The sequence below is a fragment of the Schistocerca piceifrons genome, chromosome 6 (assembly GCF_021461385.2).
Source record: "Schistocerca piceifrons isolate TAMUIC-IGC-003096 chromosome 6, iqSchPice1.1, whole genome shotgun sequence".
NCBI lineage: Eukaryota > Metazoa > Arthropoda > Insecta > Orthoptera > Acrididae > Schistocerca > Schistocerca piceifrons.
This window is the reverse complement of record NC_060143.1, coordinates 481939241-481959846: the sequence shown is the minus strand read 5'-3', so window position 1 is coordinate 481959846 and position 20606 is coordinate 481939241. Positions and strand designations below refer to the sequence as shown.

Below are 20606 nucleotides of genomic sequence, written 5' to 3'. Positions count from 1 at the left end.
AAGATCACTGTTTTGAAAGCAAAGCTTTTATGTTCTCGGTCTGTAGCTTTCTCCAATGACTCACTATCCACTACATTTCCTTCCTTCAAATGTATTCAATACAAATATCAGTCTGCAATTATTTCTCCAATGTTTCAGTTCCCCTCTACCTCAGGATTATACAACTCATATTAGCATAGTGATTCTTAAAGTCAAAACAATTTGTTTTAAAAGTTATCTGATGACCAATCAGTATTCCTTTCTGTTGTAGACTTCAGAGCACTAGTGCTTATATATCAAACACAACACTGAGAAAATACTATTATTAAAATTCACACAAACTTAATTCACATTAGACACCAACAACACATTCAGAAGCTGTAATCTTAATATACATGTCAGCTGACCACCAAGAAATAGTTTACATAAGCATGACCAAATTTTATGTTATGAGGGCACATTGGTTTTTATTTGAATTTGGTTGACTTCTGTACATCAATAAATCAATCTATATATGAATGTAATAGAGGGAAACATTCCACGTGGGAAAAATATATCTAAAAACAAAGATGATGTGACTCACCCAACGAAGCGCTGGCAGGTCGATAGACACACAAACAAACACAAACATACACACAAAATTCAAGCTTTCGCAACCAACGGTTGCTTCATCAGGAAAGAGGGAAGGAAAGGGAAAGACGAAAGGATGTGGGTTTTAAGGGAGAGGGTAAGGAGTCATTCCAATCCCGGGAGCGGAAAGACTTACCTTAGGGGGAAAAAAGGACAGGTATATACTCGCACACACACACATGTCCATCCGCACATACACAGACACAAATGTCTGCTTGTGTCTGTGTATGTGCGGATGGATATGTGTGTGTGTGCGAGTATATACCTGTCCTTTTTTCCCCCCTAAGGTAAGTCTTTCCGCTCCCGGGATTGGAATGACTCCTTACCCTCTCCCTTAAAACCCACATCCTTTCGTCTTTCCCTTTCCTTCCCTCTTTCCTGATGAAGCAACCGTTGGTTGCGAAAGCTTGAATTTTGTGTGTATGTTTGTGTTTGTTTGTGTGTCTATCGACCTGCCAGCGCTTTCGTTGGGTAAGTCACATAATCTTTGTTTTTAGATATAAATCAATCTATATATAATCACATGGCCACATTTTTATTCACTGTAAGATATTTAACACTTTTGCTGTGAATAATGTACCAGGTCATAACATAGGTATAAAGGACACATTAAATAAATAAACTGAGTAAACCAACATAAAAAAAACTGTATCATAGATGATGGTCATTTCATTCCATTTGCTGACCTCATAAGTAAAACTGTATTTGAAGTACTGTGACAGTTATATAACAGAAATATAACTTCAGCAACAGGCTATTTTTAGATGAGATCTGGACTGTTAAAAATTTTACTTCTTCAGAATTTAACATCAATGAAACTGACAGACAACTGTCTTTCAACAGTAATTTTGACAAACTGGAAACAAAATATTAAATGAGAGATAATAAATAGCAAGTTACCTTTTGACAATAAACATATGCAACACAGGTGTAATCAGTATTTCTGTATTTGAGATTTGTTTGTTCTTGCCTTAGTGGTTCCCATTCTTTTGAGACTCTTATAAAAACGAATATTAATCACTTTTCTTTGCATTTTATTACAATGTTTTCTTCTTTGTTTTTCACTGAAGATGCAATCTACAACACACTTCAAAATTCATTCAAAGAAAGTAATCAGGTTTGTTAAAAGCAATATTTATTACCTACCTCACTCTTCATATATAAAATAATCAATAAATTAATATCTTTACCCTGTCTGTTATTTGTCTCATAATGTGGAGCCCTGGATACTTTTCCTACAGGTAATGCCTACCTTTTCTTCTTCCTTTTACTAGAAGTAATCCCAGGTCTGCTGCTCTCAATTTTGTACCATCCAGTAAATACACCATTTAAATTTCTTTATAATACCCCCTTTTTAAATAAATGCTCAAGCCCATGGATTTAAGATTTTAAAGGTTTAATTTACACCTAATGTGTTCTAAATGGTTTTTTAAATGATTTGGTGGTAAAATCATATTCAAATTATGGATTTAATTAATAATATTTATCTTGTGGTTATGCATGAAGAACTTTTATTGGTGGTTGTTTCTGCAAAAGATTTTGCAATGTATTTAAATGCAAAAATAAACTTTGTTTACAAATTAAGTTAAAGTATCTTCAGTACTAGTTTCCCTTCAATAAACACTGTATCACATCTCTACCATGAGGCCTGTTATGAAGAACTAAGCATTTATTTTACAACTGATTTTTACAAATGAATAACAAGATAATATTTTTGTGGAGTTTATAGGCAAAGGTCTAAGAAAAGTTGATTTCCCTGCCAGGGAATGATATGCCATGACCAGACAAAATATATCTGACTTTCTGTAGTAAACTGAACTTAAAAATGGAGCTAGTTCAGTTTTGAGTTTTTATTTACTGTGGTATCTTTATGTAGTGGATCATCTTCAGAAGATACAAGAGGACTGCACTCCATTATAACAAAGTTTAATACATACTAGTACTGCAATCAGAACTGAAGCTTCCTTGAAAGGCAGTGTGTTTCTTTTTATGCTGGATGGGTGGTTGAGGGTCAGTAAAAACAATGATGACAGTGATTTCTTTACCTTATAAAATCATTTTAATGGAATGATTACTTCTGGATTCAGTGGCTTAATCAAGTAGGTAGCAAGAAAAAATAAGATTCATGGTAGAGGACAGGAAGACATTTGACCTAACAAGGGGCATGGGTAGGTAGCTGCTGCCCTTTCAAAATGTACTTGCATCCTGCTCTGCTAAATACGCAGTGTCAGTTTGAAGAAAGCAAAATCATGTGGTGGATATTAGTAAGTAACAAGTGTATGCAGATCCATTAATAGTGAAACCTCAAAAGTAATTTCTAATTCCCCATGAACCAAATATCTCTTATCTCTTAGAAGTTACTAAAATAATGGGTGTGCAAAAATACATTCTTGTATTTTAAACACTTGAAACTGAGAGCTGAATCTACAAACTAATTGTAATTATGAGACTATTGTATATGAGAGTACCACATACAAGACTATTCATGTTTTTTATGTATGCCAGTAAATCATTCTATCACAGACACAGAACACAAAATTACTTACAACTGAGAATGTAAAGTGTTGATCTAAGTAGTCACATAAGTAAAACCTGTTCCATATGTGTCACTATGACTATTTTTTCATATACACAATAAATAAATTCTCCTAAAATAAAATGCAATAAGACAATATAAAAAGCAGTAATTTGAGGTACAAATCTCATTATCTGCAGCTGTACCCCACAACCAATTACTAATAATCACTCAGCATCACAACGGAGTACTTGTACATATATTTAACTGCATTCAATGCAGTGTCTTAGCACCTTTTCTAGGGAAATTATTCTAACTTCCATCATTTTTTGTGTATCACAACTTTGGATACATGTTCACACATTCAACACTTGCAGCTAACATACATATACTTTTAAAAGCAGCCATTAAATAAAATATAATGAACAAATCTTGCTTAGTATGCATATAGGAATACTGCTAACAACATGACTCTTAAAATGGATTTTACATCACAATTCTTCAGCAAGCAATACACTTATGTGTAGATCTTTGAAGTGTCCACTACAAATATTTAATCTGAACTAATTTTGATTACAAAGACTGCCCCCAAGAACAGCAAATTACATTTAGAATTGACTTTAGACCAGAGACTGACTGCACTGGACTGCACATCTGTGAAATACCATATGATAAGAAATGATAGATTGGAAAATTATGTACATTTTCCAAAAGCTTTTGTGTTCATAGCAACACTGTACTTTAGGTACCAGTTGACTTCTCTGCTTTTCATGTCACCTACGAGGTAGAAACAGCATTCTTCTGAGATGTTAATCGTGCAATTTCTCTTCCAAGTGTGTCTATGTTTTCCTGTAAAGTGAAAATGAAGTATTTTAATAGTTATTGGGGCAGCATACAAAAACACAGCTACTATATTTCCAAGCAAAGACAAATTTATCACAAAATTGTATACTGAATTTTACATGGTTTCAAACATAAAATAACATGCACTTGTATGTTCAAAGTCACCAACTGCACTACAAAAATATATTTTAGTTCTTCATTAGAAGTCATCACTGGGTTTACATCAATCCAAAGGTGCTAAGAGGACAGAATGAGAACCAATGATTTCTGTCTAAACTGGATGTCAAACTGCAGCTGTCTGAGTAAGACAGCAAAAAATCCTCATTTTTTATTTTATTCATTTATTTGGTTTTTTCCCCCCTTGCTCTGCTGATGCATCTATAGTAAGCTAGTGTGTGCAAATTAATTTTGTTTTATGTCAATTTGCGTTATCTTTCTAAACAAAGCAGTGCACTGGCAGTAATGTTACAAAAAAGACAAAAGTAACACTTGCACAGAACAGAAATTTGTATGTTGCATGAGTATCTACATAATTGTGGGATATTAAATTATATTACATCATTCATATATTTTATAGTCCTAGAAGGTTTTTTTCGCTGTGGCTACGAAATTCAACCAAATGACATTTCCAGAAGAAATTTTCTCAGAGGCTTCCTAAATGTGGACTTGTTATCAAACTTACATTTAATATTTGGAGGGGGAGCATTATAAACTTGTGTGTTAGTGTACTGCACACCCTTCTGCACCATTGTCAGATTTTTACAATCATTGTAGAAATCATACTGTATTCACGATACGCACTATTCCTTTTACACAACTTAGTATTTTTACTGATGAACCACATAAGGCAAAATATAAATTGAGAAGTAGTAGTAAGAATTTTTAGTGTCCAGAAAACGTTTCTACAACTACACCTACAGCCTACACCACTTGTTACTTGTACAATGTGTTTTTTCCAAGAATATTTTCTTTGCACTTGTTGTCTAGAGTTAGTGTCTTTGATTAGTAATCAAAATGTCTTTGGTCCTGGGTTTGAACATTGTTTAAATTTTGAATAAAAATCGACAGGAATGGCAGCAGAAGACTTCTGGCCTCAGTCAACTTCATTCTGCCAACAGCATTGTCAAATAGGGTGGAGGAGTGGACAGAGGTTCAGAGCACTCTCTTGTCCTTGTGGTAGGAAACTGCTCCTAACAGGCTGAAGAATCAGCAGTGATCAATGGCATGAGGCTGCAGAAGGCAATGGAAACCACTACATTAAGGACACATAATGTGTATCTACAGGCCTTGAGACCTATAAGTGAAAAGGATCATGATGATCTCTCCACTGGCAAAAGATTCCCCGACTACTGGGAGGCAGCTGCCAGCAGGGAGGTGACCAGGAGAAAGAGACTGAATAAACAATGAAAAGATAACTTTCTACTAGTCGAGGCGTGAAATGTACGAAGTCTGAATGTAGTATGGAAGCTAGAAAATCTGAAAACAGAAATGCTAAGAGTCAATCTAGATACAGTGGACGGTCAGTGAAGTGAAATGGAAAGAAGACAAGGATTTACAGTCAGGTGAGTATCTACATCTACATTTATGTGATAACTCTGCTATTCACATTAAAGTGCCTGGCAGAAGGTTCAATGAACTATCTTCAAGCTGTCTCTCTACCTTTCCACTCTCAAACGGCACGAGGGAAAAACAAACACTTCAATTTTTCTGTGCACGCCCTGATTTCTCTTACTTTATCTGATGATCATTTCTCCTTATGTAGTTGGGTGCCAACAGAATGTTTTCACAACTGTAGGAGAAAACTGGTGATTGAAATTTCATGAGAAGATCTTGTTGCAAACGAGAAACGTCTTTGTTTTAACGACTGCCACTCCAATTCATCTATCGTGTCTGTGGCACTATCTCCCCTGTTGCGCGATAAAAAAAATGAGCTGCCCTTCTTTGAACTTTTTTGATGACATACGTCAGTCCCACCTGATGTGGATCCCACACCGCACAGCAGTACTCCAGAATAGGGACAAATGTGGTGTAAGCTGTCTCTTTAGTAGACCTGTTGCACCTTTTACATGTGCTGCCAATGAATTGCAGTCTTTGGTTTGCTCTACCCACAACATTATCTATGTGATCATTCCAATTAAGGTTATTTGTAACTTATTGACAACAGCAAGAAATGGTATAACAGGAATCGTACTTGTTGGGAAAAGGAAGACAGGGCAGAGTTGGCTACTGCAAACAGTTCAGTAATAGAGCTGTTCTCATCCGACACGACAGCAAACCAACACACACAACAATAGAGCAAGTATACATGCCACTATCGCAAGAAGAAAATGAAGAGAGAGAGAAAGCATATGAGAATACTGAAACGGTAATTCAGCACGTAAAGAGAGATGACACACTAATAGTAATGTGGGCTAGGAATGCAATTGTAGGGGAACCAGTAGACGAAAGGGTTATGGGAGAACATGGGCAGTATTAGGAATGAGAGGGGATAAAAGGCTACTCGAGTTCTGCAATAAATTTCAGCTAGTAATAGCAAATACCCTGTTCAATAATCACGAGAGGAGATGGCACATTCAGAAAAGACTGGGAGATTGAGGAAGATTTCAGTTAAGAGAACATCGTGGTCAGGCAGAGATACCAAAATTAGATATTGGATTGTAAGCAATACCCAGGAGCAGATATAGTCTCAGATCAGAATTTAATAACGATGAAGAGCAGGCTGAAGTTTAAGAGACTACTCAGGAAGAAATACTGTGCAAAGAAATGGGATACGGAAGCGCTAAGGATGAAGAGATACACTTGAAGTTTTCTGAGGCTACAGATACTGTGATAACAAAAAGCTCAGTGGGCTGTTCGGTTGAAGAGGAATGGACATCTCTGAAAAGGGCAATTACAAAAGTTGGAAAGAAAGACATAGTTACTAAGAACGTAACTGCAAAGAAACCATGGAGAAGAAATCCTTCAGCTGATCGATGAAAGAAGGAAACAAAAAAATTATCAAGGAAATTCAAGAACACAGAAATACAAGTCACTTAGGAATGAAATAAAGAGGAAGTGCAGGGAAGCTAAGTGAAATGGCTACATGAAAAATGTGAAGACATCGAAGAAGAAATGATTGTCAAGAGAACCAACTCAGCATACAGAAAAATTGAAACAACCTTTGGTGAAATTAAAACCAAGGGTGGTAACATTAAGAGTGCAATGGGAATTCCACTGTCAAAGACAGAGGAGAGAGTGAATAGGTGGAAGTAGTACACTACAGGCTTCTATGAGGGGGAGAACTCTGATGATGTGATAAAAGAAGAAATAGTAATTGATAAGGAAGAGATAGGGGATCCTGTATTACTATCAGAATTTAAGAGAGATATGGAAGGCTTAAGATCAAATAAGGCAGAGGATATTAATAACATTCCATCAGAATTTCAAAAATCATTGAGGGAAGGGGCAACAAAACGACTATTCATGTGGTGTGTAAAATGTATGAGACTGCCAATATACCATCAGACGTTTGGAAAAGAAGATTGTAAGAGCTGACAAGTGCAAGACTATTGCACAATCAGCTTAACAGCTCATGTATCCAAGTTGCTAACAAGAATAATACAGAGAAGAATGGAAGAGAAAATTGATGATCTGTTCAATGATGATCAGTTTGGCTTTAGGAAAGGTAAACACATCAGAGAGGCAGTTATGACATTGTGACTGATAATGGAAACAAGGTTGAAGAAAAATCAACACATGTTCATAGAAGTTGTCAACCTGGAAAAAGCGTTCAACAATGTGAAATGGTGCATGGTGCAAGATACTGACTATAATAGGTGTTAGCTATTGGGAAAGATGGGTAATACACAAAATGTACAAGAACCAAGAGGTAACAGAGTGCTTGGATTAATAAGAGTGTAGGACAGGAATGTAGTCTTCCACTCTTGCTGTTCCATCTATACATTGAGGACACAATGATGGAAATAAAAGAAAGGTTCAAGAGTGGGGTTAAAATTCAAGGTGAAATGATATCAATGATAAGATTTCCTCATGGAATTGCTATCCTCAGTAAAAGTGATGAAGTACAAGAGTCTAATGAGTGCAGAATGTGGAATGACAGCAAATCAAAAACGACAAAAGTAATGAGAAGTAGCAAAAATGAAAACAGCGAGAAACTTAAGATCAAAACTGCCAATCACAAAATAGTTGAAGTTAAGGAATTCTGCTATCTAGGCAGCAAAATAATCCATAATGGATGGAACAAGGATGATGTAAAAAGTAGATTACCATGGGCAGAAAGGGCGTTCCTGGCAAAGAAAAGTCTACTAGTATCAAAGATAGGCCTTAACTTGAAGAAGAAATTTCTGATAATGTACATTTGGAGCAGAGCATTGTTTGGCAGTGAGATGTGGACTGTGGGAAAACCAGAACAGAAGAGAATCAAAGCATTTGAGATGTAGCATTACAGAAGAACGTTGGTAATTAGGTGGAGTGGTATGGTATGGAAAAAGGCGGTCTCTGCAGAATTGGCTAGGAAGGGAATATATCACTTGTTTTACAGTTCCACCCATTAATAACCAAAGAAACACATGTAATTGCTTGTGTACTCGATAACGGGTCCTCTTCAAAGCGATTCAGTATGGCCTCTTCCAATACAGGTGTGCAGCTTTTCCTTGGAGCACCACTGTCACGCATGCTGATAGTGAAGGTACCTTTTTCTCGAAGCCACCGCATAACTGTGGCAAAACGGGTACGCTATGGAGTTGAATGATCTTGATAAAGGTGAGGAGCCGCTCTTCCACTACTATGAGCTTAGGCAAATGGAAGGATCATGTTGCTGTAATTTGTGAACATGTACACAACCATAGTACTAAAACACACACACACACACACACACACACACACACTTACTTTCAAACATCTGTAGCATGGAAACAATACATTTCTGGACATGGGTTCCCCATATCAAAATATTATGTACTCAGTCCTCTCTATAAGACCTAGAAGTCTATAACGGGAATTTCCAAACACCTTGTATGATGAGACCAGTATATTCAGCAGTCAACCAGAACACCCTAGAACTTCATTGTTTCAACTCTTTCTGTTGTCTGTGTGGCACACTTAATATTTAGCTCTCCTCAGTTTTGGCAGTTGCAGTGGTATGAGTATAGTTAGTTTTATTTATGTTTAACAAGAGTACATTGACACTAAACCATTTTAATAAAACAATGAGAATACTGTTAATAGTTCCTTGAAGATTTTCACATGTACAACCATCAGTCATAATGTTCATGTCATCTGAAAAAATAGTAAAACTGCACAGCAGCTTTGTACATTGTGATAAGTCACTCATAAATATCAGGAAAAGTAAAGGGCTAAGAATGGGTGGTTGTGGCACTCCACATTTGATGCTTCTCCATTCTGATGAAGCCATACCACCACAAAAATTGCCAATACTGTATAACATCAATATCTGCTTCCTATCTTTGAGTACGACTGTAATCATCTGTTTGATACACCACTTCTTATCTTTAATAACTACAACATGGTGGCACAAAGTGTCACTAGAACACACAAAACAATACTTTATCATCCTGCATGCACATGAGCCCATTACACTGGATGTTCGAGATTTCTGGAGAAGAACAAAATAAACTGCTTCAGAACTACAGGAAAACTTATTGAATCTCAATCTGAAAACTAATAGACTGATTAGAAAACTGATTCTGATTTTTTATTTTGGTTTTTCTCATTTATTCCACTGTCATGCAACTCAAGATGCAGTAGGAATCAATAAATTAAACCCAAATTTTTTAGTTAATATTGTAGTGGCGTGGCAAGACAGCCAAGCCACTCGGAGGTAGCCGAAAGGCATGCGTTAAGCTCACGCAGATTGGCGTGAGGTCTGGAACAAGGTAAAGTAATTATCCTATAAAGAAAAGAACGTAGTTCTTGGAATACTTAACTTTAATCCACAATTGGAGAACATCGCTCTTGTTTAGACATTATTACACTGAATATAAACTGGTAATGGCACCTTGCTAGGTCGTAGCAAGTGACGTAGCTGAAGGCTAAGCTAACTATCGTCTCGGCAAATGAGAGCGTAATTGTCAGTGAACCTTTCCTAGCAAAGTCGGCTGTACAACTGGGGCGAGTGCTAGAATGTCTCTCTAGACCCGCCGTGTGGTGGCGCTCGGTCTGCAATCACTGACAGTGGCGACACGCGGGTCCGACATATACTACCGGACCGCGGCCGATTTAAAGGCTACCACCTAGGAAGTGTGGTGTCTGGCGGTGACACCACACATATAATCCTTAAAATGGAGTGTCCCAAACAATGAACACTTCTCTTTCTCACACATACATGATTATTTAGAAAACATGAACAAATATACATGATCTAAGCAGTTATAATATATAAAATATTCACATGTAGTTCATGTGTGCGTTGTACATCATGGAGCAATTGCTCACACGAATGGCACATTCACATCTGCGACATTCAAAACGTGATTTTCCACATTATCCATGATCATAAGAAGAGGCTTTACATCTTCTATACGGGGTCATTTTCTTCTCAGTTGGCATTATTTTCAGTGGAAAATGTCCTAACTTCTGCCTTGAAATCTTAGTGGATTTGTTGCTTTGTTTTGTCATCTCTTACAAACGTTGCCAGGTAGGGCCACATTCATCAACGGCCATTCTGTCACCAGGGCATTTTCAAATGGATTTTCCCCACAGAAGCGATATGTCATTCACGCTCCCCCCTCCCTCCCCAAACAAAAATACACTCCTGGAAATTGAAATAAGAACACCGTGAACTCATTGTCCCAGGAAGGGGAAACTTTATTGACACATTCCTGGGGTCAGATACATCACATGATCACACTGACAGAACCACAGGCACATAGACACAGGCAACAGAGCATGCACAATGTCGGCACTAGTACAGTGTATATCCACCTTTCGCAGCAATGCAGGCTGCTATTCTCCCACGGAGACGATCGTAGAGATGCTGGATGTAGTCCTGTGGAACGGCTTGCCATGCCATTTCCACCTGGCGCCTCAGTTGGACCGGCGTTCGTGCTGGACATGCAGACCGCGTGAGACGACGCTTCATCCAGTCCCAAACATGCTCAATGGGGGACAAATCCGGAGATCTTGCTGGCCAGGGTAGATGACTTACACCTTCTAGAGCACGTTGGGTGGCACGGGATACATGCGGACGTGCATTGTCCTGTTGGAACAGCGAGTTCCCTTGCCGGTCTAGGAATGGTAGAACGATGGGTTCGATGACAGTTTGGATGTACCGTGCACTATTCAGTGTCCCCTCGACGATCACCAGTGGTGTACGGCCAGTGTAAGAGATCGCTCCCCACACCATGATGCCGGGTGTTGGCCCTGTGTGCCTCAGTCGTATGCAGTCCTGATTGTGGCGCTCACCTGCACGGCGCCAAACACGCATACGACCATCATTGGCACCAAGGCAGAAGCGACTCTCATCGCTGAAGACGACACGTCTCCATTCGTCCCTCCATTCACGCCTGTCGCGACACCACTGGAGGCGGGCTGCACGATGTTGGGGCGTGAGCGGAAGACGGCCTAACGGTGTGCGGGACCGTAGCCCAGCTTCATGGAGACGGTTGCGAATGGTCCTCGCCGATACCCCAGGAGCAACAGTGTCCCTAATTTGCTGGGAAGTGGCGGTGCAGTCCCCTACGGCACTGCGTAGGATCCTACGGTCTTGGCGTGCATCCGTGCGTCGCTGCGGTCCAGTCCCAGGTCGACGGGCACGTGCACCTTCCGCCGACCACTGGCGACAACATCGATGTACTGTGGAGACCTCACGCCCCACGTGTTGAGCAATTCGGCGGTACGTCCACCCGGCCTCCCGCATGCCCACTATATGCCCTCGCTCAAAGTCCGTCAACTGCACATACGGTTCACGTCCACGCTGTCGCGGCATGCTACCAGTGTTAAAGACTGCGATGGAGCTCCGTATGCCACGGCAAACTGGCTGACACTGACGGCGGCGGTGCACAAATGCTGCGCAGCTAGCGCCATTCGACGGCCAACACCGCGGTTCCTGGTGTGTCCGCTGTGCCGTGCGTGTGATCATTGCTTGTACAGCCCTCTCGCAGTGTCCGGAGCAAGTATGGTGGGTCTGACACACCGGTGTCAATGTGTTCTTTTTTCCATTTCCAGGAGTGTAGTTCCCTTTCCTGTGGCTTTTACTCATGTTGTAAATATAATAAATCCCATTCCATAACTGAACAGTAGTGTTGCAGTACATGGGTTTGATTACTGGTAACAATTCTAATTTAAACTAACAATGACTACAATGGGTCAGGTGAAAATAATTGCTTCAATATTTGAGGTCTAAAAGATTTTATTATTTATTTATCTATAAAAATTAGAGAAATAATTGTTTTACTAGGACAGATTACAACAGGAAAAAATTGGCATGTGTGATAGTACACAATAACAGAAGCAAAATGTTCCAATAAACATGCTTCTGCAATAAAACAGCTGTTCTGAGGCAACTGCAAATGTGTTGTTACAAGTCTCCACTGACTTCAGTGTGATATATTGTCCTAATTAGTATGAATGTATTTGAAATGTAAACTTTTTGATTAAGTCTGCATCTTGGGCTCAAATTTCATGCCCGCCATACCTTAACTTGCGCAATACTGTGGGATGTGCTCTATCCAAGATGGGGCACCTGCACATTTTGCTGCTGATAGAAGACAACAGCTAACGGGCCCATACAGTCCAAGATAGCTAGCTCAAGCATGACCTATACCTTGGTCTCAAAGGTCCTTGGTCTCAAAGGTCAATTGACCTCAATCCTAAGGATTTTTATGCACAGGGTCATCTAAAAGATGAAGTGTACAGCATTTCTGTCGATACACTTTAAGAACGAGATCAGCAAATTGCACAGTCTTGCCAAGATTTACAAGTTGATCTGGGAATGTTTGAATGAATTTGTAACTCACTCCACAGACAAGTGCAGTATTGCTCTCAAATGTGAGGACGACACATGGAACACCCCCCTTGATAGGTGTAAGTGTAAAGTAAACTGTAACATGTAATCTGCTGAAATAGTATTGTATTTCTTGTTACAGTAGGCCTTGGACGAAATTCTTGCCATATTAGATGGGGACTTAATCAAAAGGTTACATTTCAGATACATCTGTACTAACTATGTCAATATTTTCAAGTTTTGTTTATTTTTGACACTTTCACTTGTTGTAACACAATCATAACAAGTTTTTATCCACAAAGCACATCTTCAGATGCTATAGATGTTGTTTGGTGAACAAGCATTCATACGTTGTCAACAGGACAATATTTGATACTAAATTCAGTGGGAGCTCATAACCACACATCTGCAAGTATCTCGCAAGCAACTCATTTGTGGAACCACAGTCGTTTCTATTCTAATAAACTCTCAGTTACCGCTACTAATTATGATACATCCCGTAAACAAATTTTGAACTTGGAACACCTCTGGTGTTGCCCCAAGTGGCCACTTGTGTTGCTTGGGCCTTAAACCAGTGATTTGGCAGACGATGCTGGCATTCAACAATGATGTGTCCATGAGGTTGAAGTGTATCTTCATACACCTTGATATATCTTCCTTTAAGAGGAAATGAGGACAGATGCTGATTGTCTGTGTGACCTCCAAATGTTCTGACAACAATAAAAAAAATAAAAAAATCTAGGTCTAAGCTTCACTCTTCCCATCTTATCCAACTCTACATATTCTAGTGTATTACACAGTATTGGTAAGAGGTCTTCAATTGTTTTTTATTGAATCACTACATAGCAAGAATATTATGGGCTGAGTGCTAGTATTAGTTTTCACTCTGCCACAGTAGTTACACTGATTTGAGATGGTATGTTTTTGCTTGCTGATCTTAAAATCACAACAGCACAAGTGCTGATTTTTAGCAATTCCCTGAACAAGTTGGGAAAGCAGTACAACTTGTCCATGTACATAGTACTCCACTCCTCTAACACTGCCGCACGTATTTTACACACAATTTTTTACCGGCAGGAAATTTGAGAACCACTTAACCACTTTCCTTGTACTGTCTGGTATATAAAGCTTCAGGTTAATGACATATCCATTTTCTAGAGAATATACTTTACAAATCTTTATGCCAAACCTACCTGTCTGATAGATTGTACTGAATGAATCTGCCCCTAAATTTTATCATATTATTGTCAATATTGTCTTTTCAACCAAGTGTGGAACAATTGGAGTTACCTTACTCAAGTTTATCATGTAGCACTCCAGGTGAAACAGTAGCGAAGTGTAAACAGCTGTGAATCTTCACAGTAGCACATTCCAGCAAAGACTGGAGTAATTATTTTTTTCCTTTTCGACCAGGTATCTTGAATGAAAGAGTTCCTTCTGTGGTGTTGTCTAAAGAATGGGGCGCCAAAGCAGATGCCAAACTGAGATTCACTGGAAGAATCCAAAGGAAATGCAATCCGAAAACAAAGGAAGTAGGTTACAGCACACTTGTCCGCCCACTGCTTGAATATAGCCCACCAGTGTGGGACCCATACCGGATAGCATTGATAGAAGAGAGAGAGAAGATCCAACGGAGAGCAGCGCTCTTCATTACAGGATCAATTAGCAATCGCGAAAGCGTTACGGAGATGATAGATAAACTCCAGTGGAAGACTCTGCAGGAGAGACGCTCAGTAGCTCAGTACGGGCTTTTGTTGAAGTTTCGAGAACATACCTTCACCGAGGAGTCAAGCAGTATATTGCTCCCTCCTACGTATATCTCGCGAAGAGACCATGAGGATAAAACCAGAGAGATTAGAGCCCACAGAGAGGCATGCCGACAATCTTTCTTTCCACGAACAATACAAGACTGGAATAGGAGGGAGAACCGACAGAGGTACTCAAAGTACCCTCCGCCGCACACTGTCAGGTGGCTTGCGGAGTATGGATGTAGACGTAGATGTAGAAAGAATGGTTGGCATCTTGCACCAAAACTAAAGAAGAGTAGAGCCATTGCATGCTGCATTGATTAATGAGAAATGACGGCATAGGCATGCCTCCTAGAGCTTCTCCACACCACCGCAATGCCTCACCTTCTTTTGGTTGACCAGAGGAACACTCACCCCAATTCACAATCAAAGATCAAGATGACATCATCATCTTAGATGTCTTAGGTAGATCACTGTGTGAACATGTCAGTTATTCTTCAAGTGAAGAGAGTTGTAAATCTGTCTGTGTTACATGAGTCTTTAACACTCAGAGAGAGATGTAAATTCTCAGAAACTTGTTATATTTCCACCCAATCCTCTCCTGGAGCAAACCAAAGAACCCACCGGACCAGCAAGAGTATTTTCGTACAACACAGCATATGGTGACTGAGCTGGTTGTAAACTAATTTGCCTCACCCGCTGCATGTTTACAATGTGCGAGTGTGCAAGCTCTTTCACTGCCAGCTTTCTGTTCTTGAATTCTGTGCATCACAGAGTCTTTCACCAGGACTGGGAATTGACTGTAACAGAAATTGCTCAGTTTCCAGTGCAGCACATTGAATGCCTGTTCCTCAGTGTTCAGCAACTGACATCACTACTCTCTCGCCAAGCAGCACCACCATATGTTGCTGTAGCTAAATTTTGACCATGCCATAGTCAGGAAGATGAATGGTTGGAATATTGGGCACAATATTGGAGGCCCATTTTGTTGCTTACAACATAACAACTGTGGGAGCCGAGATCAACCATCTGTGTGTAAAACTGTGTCCAGACAGTAGTCCTGAATCATTCAAATACAACAACCATGTTAAACCGCTAGAAAAGCAGTTCGATAGTCAGGTCCATGTTGTAGCAGCAAGGTGTCAATTTTTTCATCCCAAGCAACAGTCTACTCAGATGCTGAAACAGTGCACTGCAAAACTCAGATGGCTCACAAGGCACTGAAAGTTTAAGTGTTCTTGTGGTATCAATTACACTGATGTCATGTTACGTGATTCAATCACACAGGATTTTTCACACACATTTGCACTGCAATTCTAAAACTGCCAAATCCTTACATTCAAATAATTCTGTCTATTCTGGAAACCAAACTATTGTAAACTCAACAGAGCTTGATTTTGACACTCCATGTATTTCAGTTGTCCAAAGTGCACAACACACTCCCCCTAAAGTAATGTCAGTGTTAAAATGATAAAAAATACAGCTCAGACAAACAGAAAGCACAGAAGTAAAAACTTTCAGTCTCGAGGTACATGATGTGTGCTATAAAATTCTGTGAAGAAGTCTTGTCCTCAATGCTTTTAGAATGATGATCAGACAGCTTCTCCTTATCGTGATGCAAAATTCTTCCAGTGCTATTTGTTTTGTAAATGAAAACTGCCTTTTCTTGTTGCACTGTATTTTATTTCTCCCAGGTGCATTTCACCGTTTTCACTTTAAGGCACCATCAGTGGGATAGTTCTTTGCATTTCTGGTTGGTATCTGCGCTTCCTCTCATCTAGTCACATGCTGGAGGTTGCACTACAGCTCTAATTACAAAAAAGGCAAAATGCACCTGGGAGAAATAAAATACAGTGCAGCAAGAAAAGGCAGTTTTTATTTACAAAATAAATGTTCAAATGTGTATGAAATCTTATGGGACTTAACTGCTAAGGTCATCAGTCCCTAAGCTTACACACTACTTAACCTAAATTATCGTAAGGACAAACACACACACACCCATGCTCGAGGGAGGACTCGAACCTCCGCCGGGACCAGCCGCACAGTCCATGACTGCAGCGCCTTAGACCACTCGGCTAATCCCACGCAGCTACAAAATAAATATTTCTGCACTTTCTGTGGGGGATTGCCACATAAACAAACTTGTTCTTCCACTGTGTTCGGCAAGGTCACATTCAAAGAGTACACACGCCAACCCAGGTTCAGCGAACAGCCACCACTGGGGAATGCACGGCATGTAGCAAAGATGTCAGCAGATGTGTATGGTTACAGTAAAGCCATTCCCAATGGTACAAGCCAAATCTCACACATCAGCATTGCGGAAATCTTCCATTGCAATAAGCAGGCACATGAACAAACTTTTTGTTCATTGCAAGTGGAACAAATGACAAGTTACAGTTGGACAAAGGTACTTCTATTTCCCTATTTCACAAAGACTTTTATTACAGAATTGATAGCACACCACTACAATAGTCTACTTTTATTTTGTATTCCTACAATGAACAAAAAATTCCAGTCTTTGGCATGTGTAGTTTTTGCTAGCAACTTTTCATGGAGTGACAAACTGTTTTATGTTTCATGCATTCAATTCTACAAACAGTGCAAATATTTCTGGGTTAGATTTATTTCATTTGTTCAACCTGTATACAAGACAATGTATTACATTTTAGTGTTCGAATGCATTACACTAATGCCTCTGACTTGTGTAGTAACTTCAAGGAACCGTTTGAACCAGGTTTATGCAGAGCTATAGACACTGAAGCACACATTACTGTGGAACACAATGCAAATCTCTAAATTTTTTGTTCATGGCCTGTCCCGCACGCAATATGTGAGCACGCTGCTCAGTTACTGCAAGATAATGGGGTTATCCAACCAGTTTGCGAGAGCCATGGGCATCACCCTTGGTCATTCCCAAGGAGCTGTTTTTAGAGCTACCGTAAATCCACACGTTGTCATGTCTGTAGGAATTAATGGATAGACCGGGACTGAGACTGGATATAGTTATATTTACGGTTACCGCTAGATGAGCATTTCAAACAATACTGTGTATTAAACACTAACCTAGGTTTGTTCCAGTTTCACAGACTACCATATGTAGTTTCAAAGACTATCGTTTGGAAGCACTTCAGCACCTGCATCTTTTCAATGGTTCCTGGAACAGTCAACAGTGAAAGTACTTTCTGGTACAACTCTTTTACAAGATATTGCCATCGTGGGTAGTATGCCTGCTGAACATTTAGTGAATTTAGAGTGTTTGTTCCAAGTTCTTTCTGTGGCTGACTTTCAGTGCAACAAAGAAAATTGTTCTTTCTTCCGAGAAGAACTGAGCTATTTATGTCATCTTATTAGTGCAGAGAGTTCTTATCTTACTATATCACATTTGGCAGTGTTTAGCGATATACCGGTGCCTCGCAACTTTAAGGAGCTCCAATCAATCATGGGGAAGCTCACCTATTATATCAAGCTTATTCATAATACAAGGCAAATTGCTGCACAGCTCAACCAGCTGCACCAAAAAATTGTTTCTTTTGTGTGGTCAAAAGAATGTCAGGATCTATTTCAGCAACTGAAGGACACACTATTAAGTCGCCGATGTCCAAAAATTGCCCGTGTTCTTTATCAGCCAACACCGATTTGATAATTTTTCTGACGTTTTCCAGCACAAGTGGCTGGCATTATCAGACCTTTACCCTCGACTGCTGATGGTGGACGGCAGCCTAGCTCGCAGTCGCGGTTTACATGCAACTGGTGCGCCAATGTCCAAGATCTTTCTTGTGGTCAATATTGCTGCAGTTCTCCCCTTGCTATCTGCAATGGTCATTCACTGCAGCATGGGAATTCAAGCTCGCTAGCTCGCTCGTTCCCTCACTCCCTCACCCCCCTCCCTCCCTCGCTCCGTCCCTCGATCGCTCGCTCCCTCCTTCCCTCTCGCTCTCTCTTGCAACTATTGTCTTGTTTTTGTGTTTTTTATAGTTCCCCATAACAAGCGGGTGTCATAGGTCTTCTCTATAGCAAGAACTTCTGCATCAGCGAATTTTACTATGTGGTCAGTCTCACACAGCGTATGCTCTGCCACGGCCAATCTCTACACCTATCACAACCTGCAATGCTGCTTGTTTTTGGTGATCATCCAGTAATTTTATACTAGACTTTTACACATGTGCACGGTAGGTGCGGCATTCCTGACCTGCAAGTGAGTCATTCCTCCTTTGCGAATCTGAGGCATTCTTTGATCATCTTTGTTGGTTCATAAATAGTCTTTATGCCATGCTTGCACAATATACAGCCAATTCTGTCCTTCACTATGGGAATGTACGGCAGAAAGGCCATATACCTGACATTTCTTTTTCCGATGTGTCACTTCGCTTAGTGTCTGATTCTGTGACATTCTTATGTAACTATTACAGCGCCCATTGCTCTCCAGCACCCTTTCCAGGTGTTATGTCTTGTGTCTAAGGTGGTGTAGCTCACATACTCCTCTTGCTCACGTTGTGAGTGGTTAATCATGCCTGTTTTCTGGCTCAGGTGGTGATTTGACAGTTTGTTTTTTAACCCAAACATGTTTTACTGCAGTTGCAGCATCTTCAGTGGGCTTTTATTTTATGGCTGTTAAAGATAAAAAATGTTCTTTACTCTGTGTATACATGTAAATATTAGTTTTCAAATTGTAATTACAGATATTTGAAAAAAACACATAAAATTATGAATTCATACCGTTTTACCATACGGTGCGGTTTTCCTGATGTATTATGTTTGTGACTGTTTTGTTTCACAGTTTGTCATCTGCAACCACTTACACCTCAAAGTAGACATATTATTTAAGCCAAAATTATGATTTGAAAATTGTTATGGCTATGACTGAAATTAATTAATTCTGCCTCTGCGTGTGTGTTACTTGTTTTTGAGTGTGTGTAAATGGAGAGAAAGGGGGGGGGGGAGGAGAGTGTGACAATAGGTATAAGGATGTTTGTGGGGAGGGGGGGATGGGGGGGGGGGATAGCTCCATAGGTTGGTCTTGTCTAATAATTATTTGAGGGCAGAGAACAGAGTTCCACAGCAGAGAGCTGTGTATTAATTTATCACTTGTTTTCCTTCCACTATGGCGTTTTGTATCTGATAATTTTCTTCAATTGTTAGTTTTTGTGGGGGGCTGTTGCTGCATTTGATAATTTTCAAATCAGTATTGATGCTTGTTGCGATATGTTTCTTCTTTTCTCTCATTTGGCAATCAGTTCTACTCACAAGAAGACAGACTTCCAATGGGGTCACCAGTCAGTGGATTCCTAACCAACATTTTTCTCAGTCACATTGAAAATAGAATATTTGAAACAATATTGGTATCGTTATGTAGATGACATCATATGCCTTCTAGATGAAACACCAAGTGCATCCAAAAACTCCACAGTGATATAAACAAAGTACACCAAAAAATAAAATTCATCATAGAAACAGTACACGACAAAAGGTTAAACTTCCTTGACATCACAATATACAGACACAACAACCAACACCAATTCTCCATATTCAGGAAAGAGACCACCACTAGCACAGCCATTTATGAAGGTTCTACTCATCCAATTAAGCACAAACTAGCCAGCTTCCAATATATGCTACACAGACTGAACAAAACCCCACTCACTGGAAACAAATACAAGAATAAATTAAAGACAATCAGACAAAAAGCTATAGAGAATGGCTATGACACAAAAACTATAGATAAACTGAACCACAAAATTAAGAAGGACCCCCAACAAACAAAAACAAAAGCCTCCTCATCAACTTACAAACACACCTATGAGCACACATGAACAAGAAACACCCACAATGACAAACAAGTTGTTCACTCTCACCTACAACAGCAAAGTAGTCCACAGAATAGGCAACATACTCACAAAATAGCCTACAGGACAGACAACTCAACACAGAG

At 39.6% G+C, this 20606-nt stretch overlaps 1 protein-coding gene across 1 annotated transcript in view; it reads right to left on the bottom strand.

Moving 5' to 3' along the window:
• Nucleotides 1-1014: 1014 nt before the first annotated feature.
• Nucleotides 1015-20606, bottom strand: part of LOC124802694 (coiled-coil domain-containing protein 186-like) — a 206559-nt gene continuing 186967 nt past the window's right edge. The window contains exon 13 of the mRNA XM_047263635.1: nt 1015-3973. Coding sequence (XP_047119591.1) covers nt 3902-3973 — 72 coding nt within the window. The 3' untranslated portion in view covers nt 1015-3901. The remainder of the gene's footprint in view (nt 3974-20606) is intronic.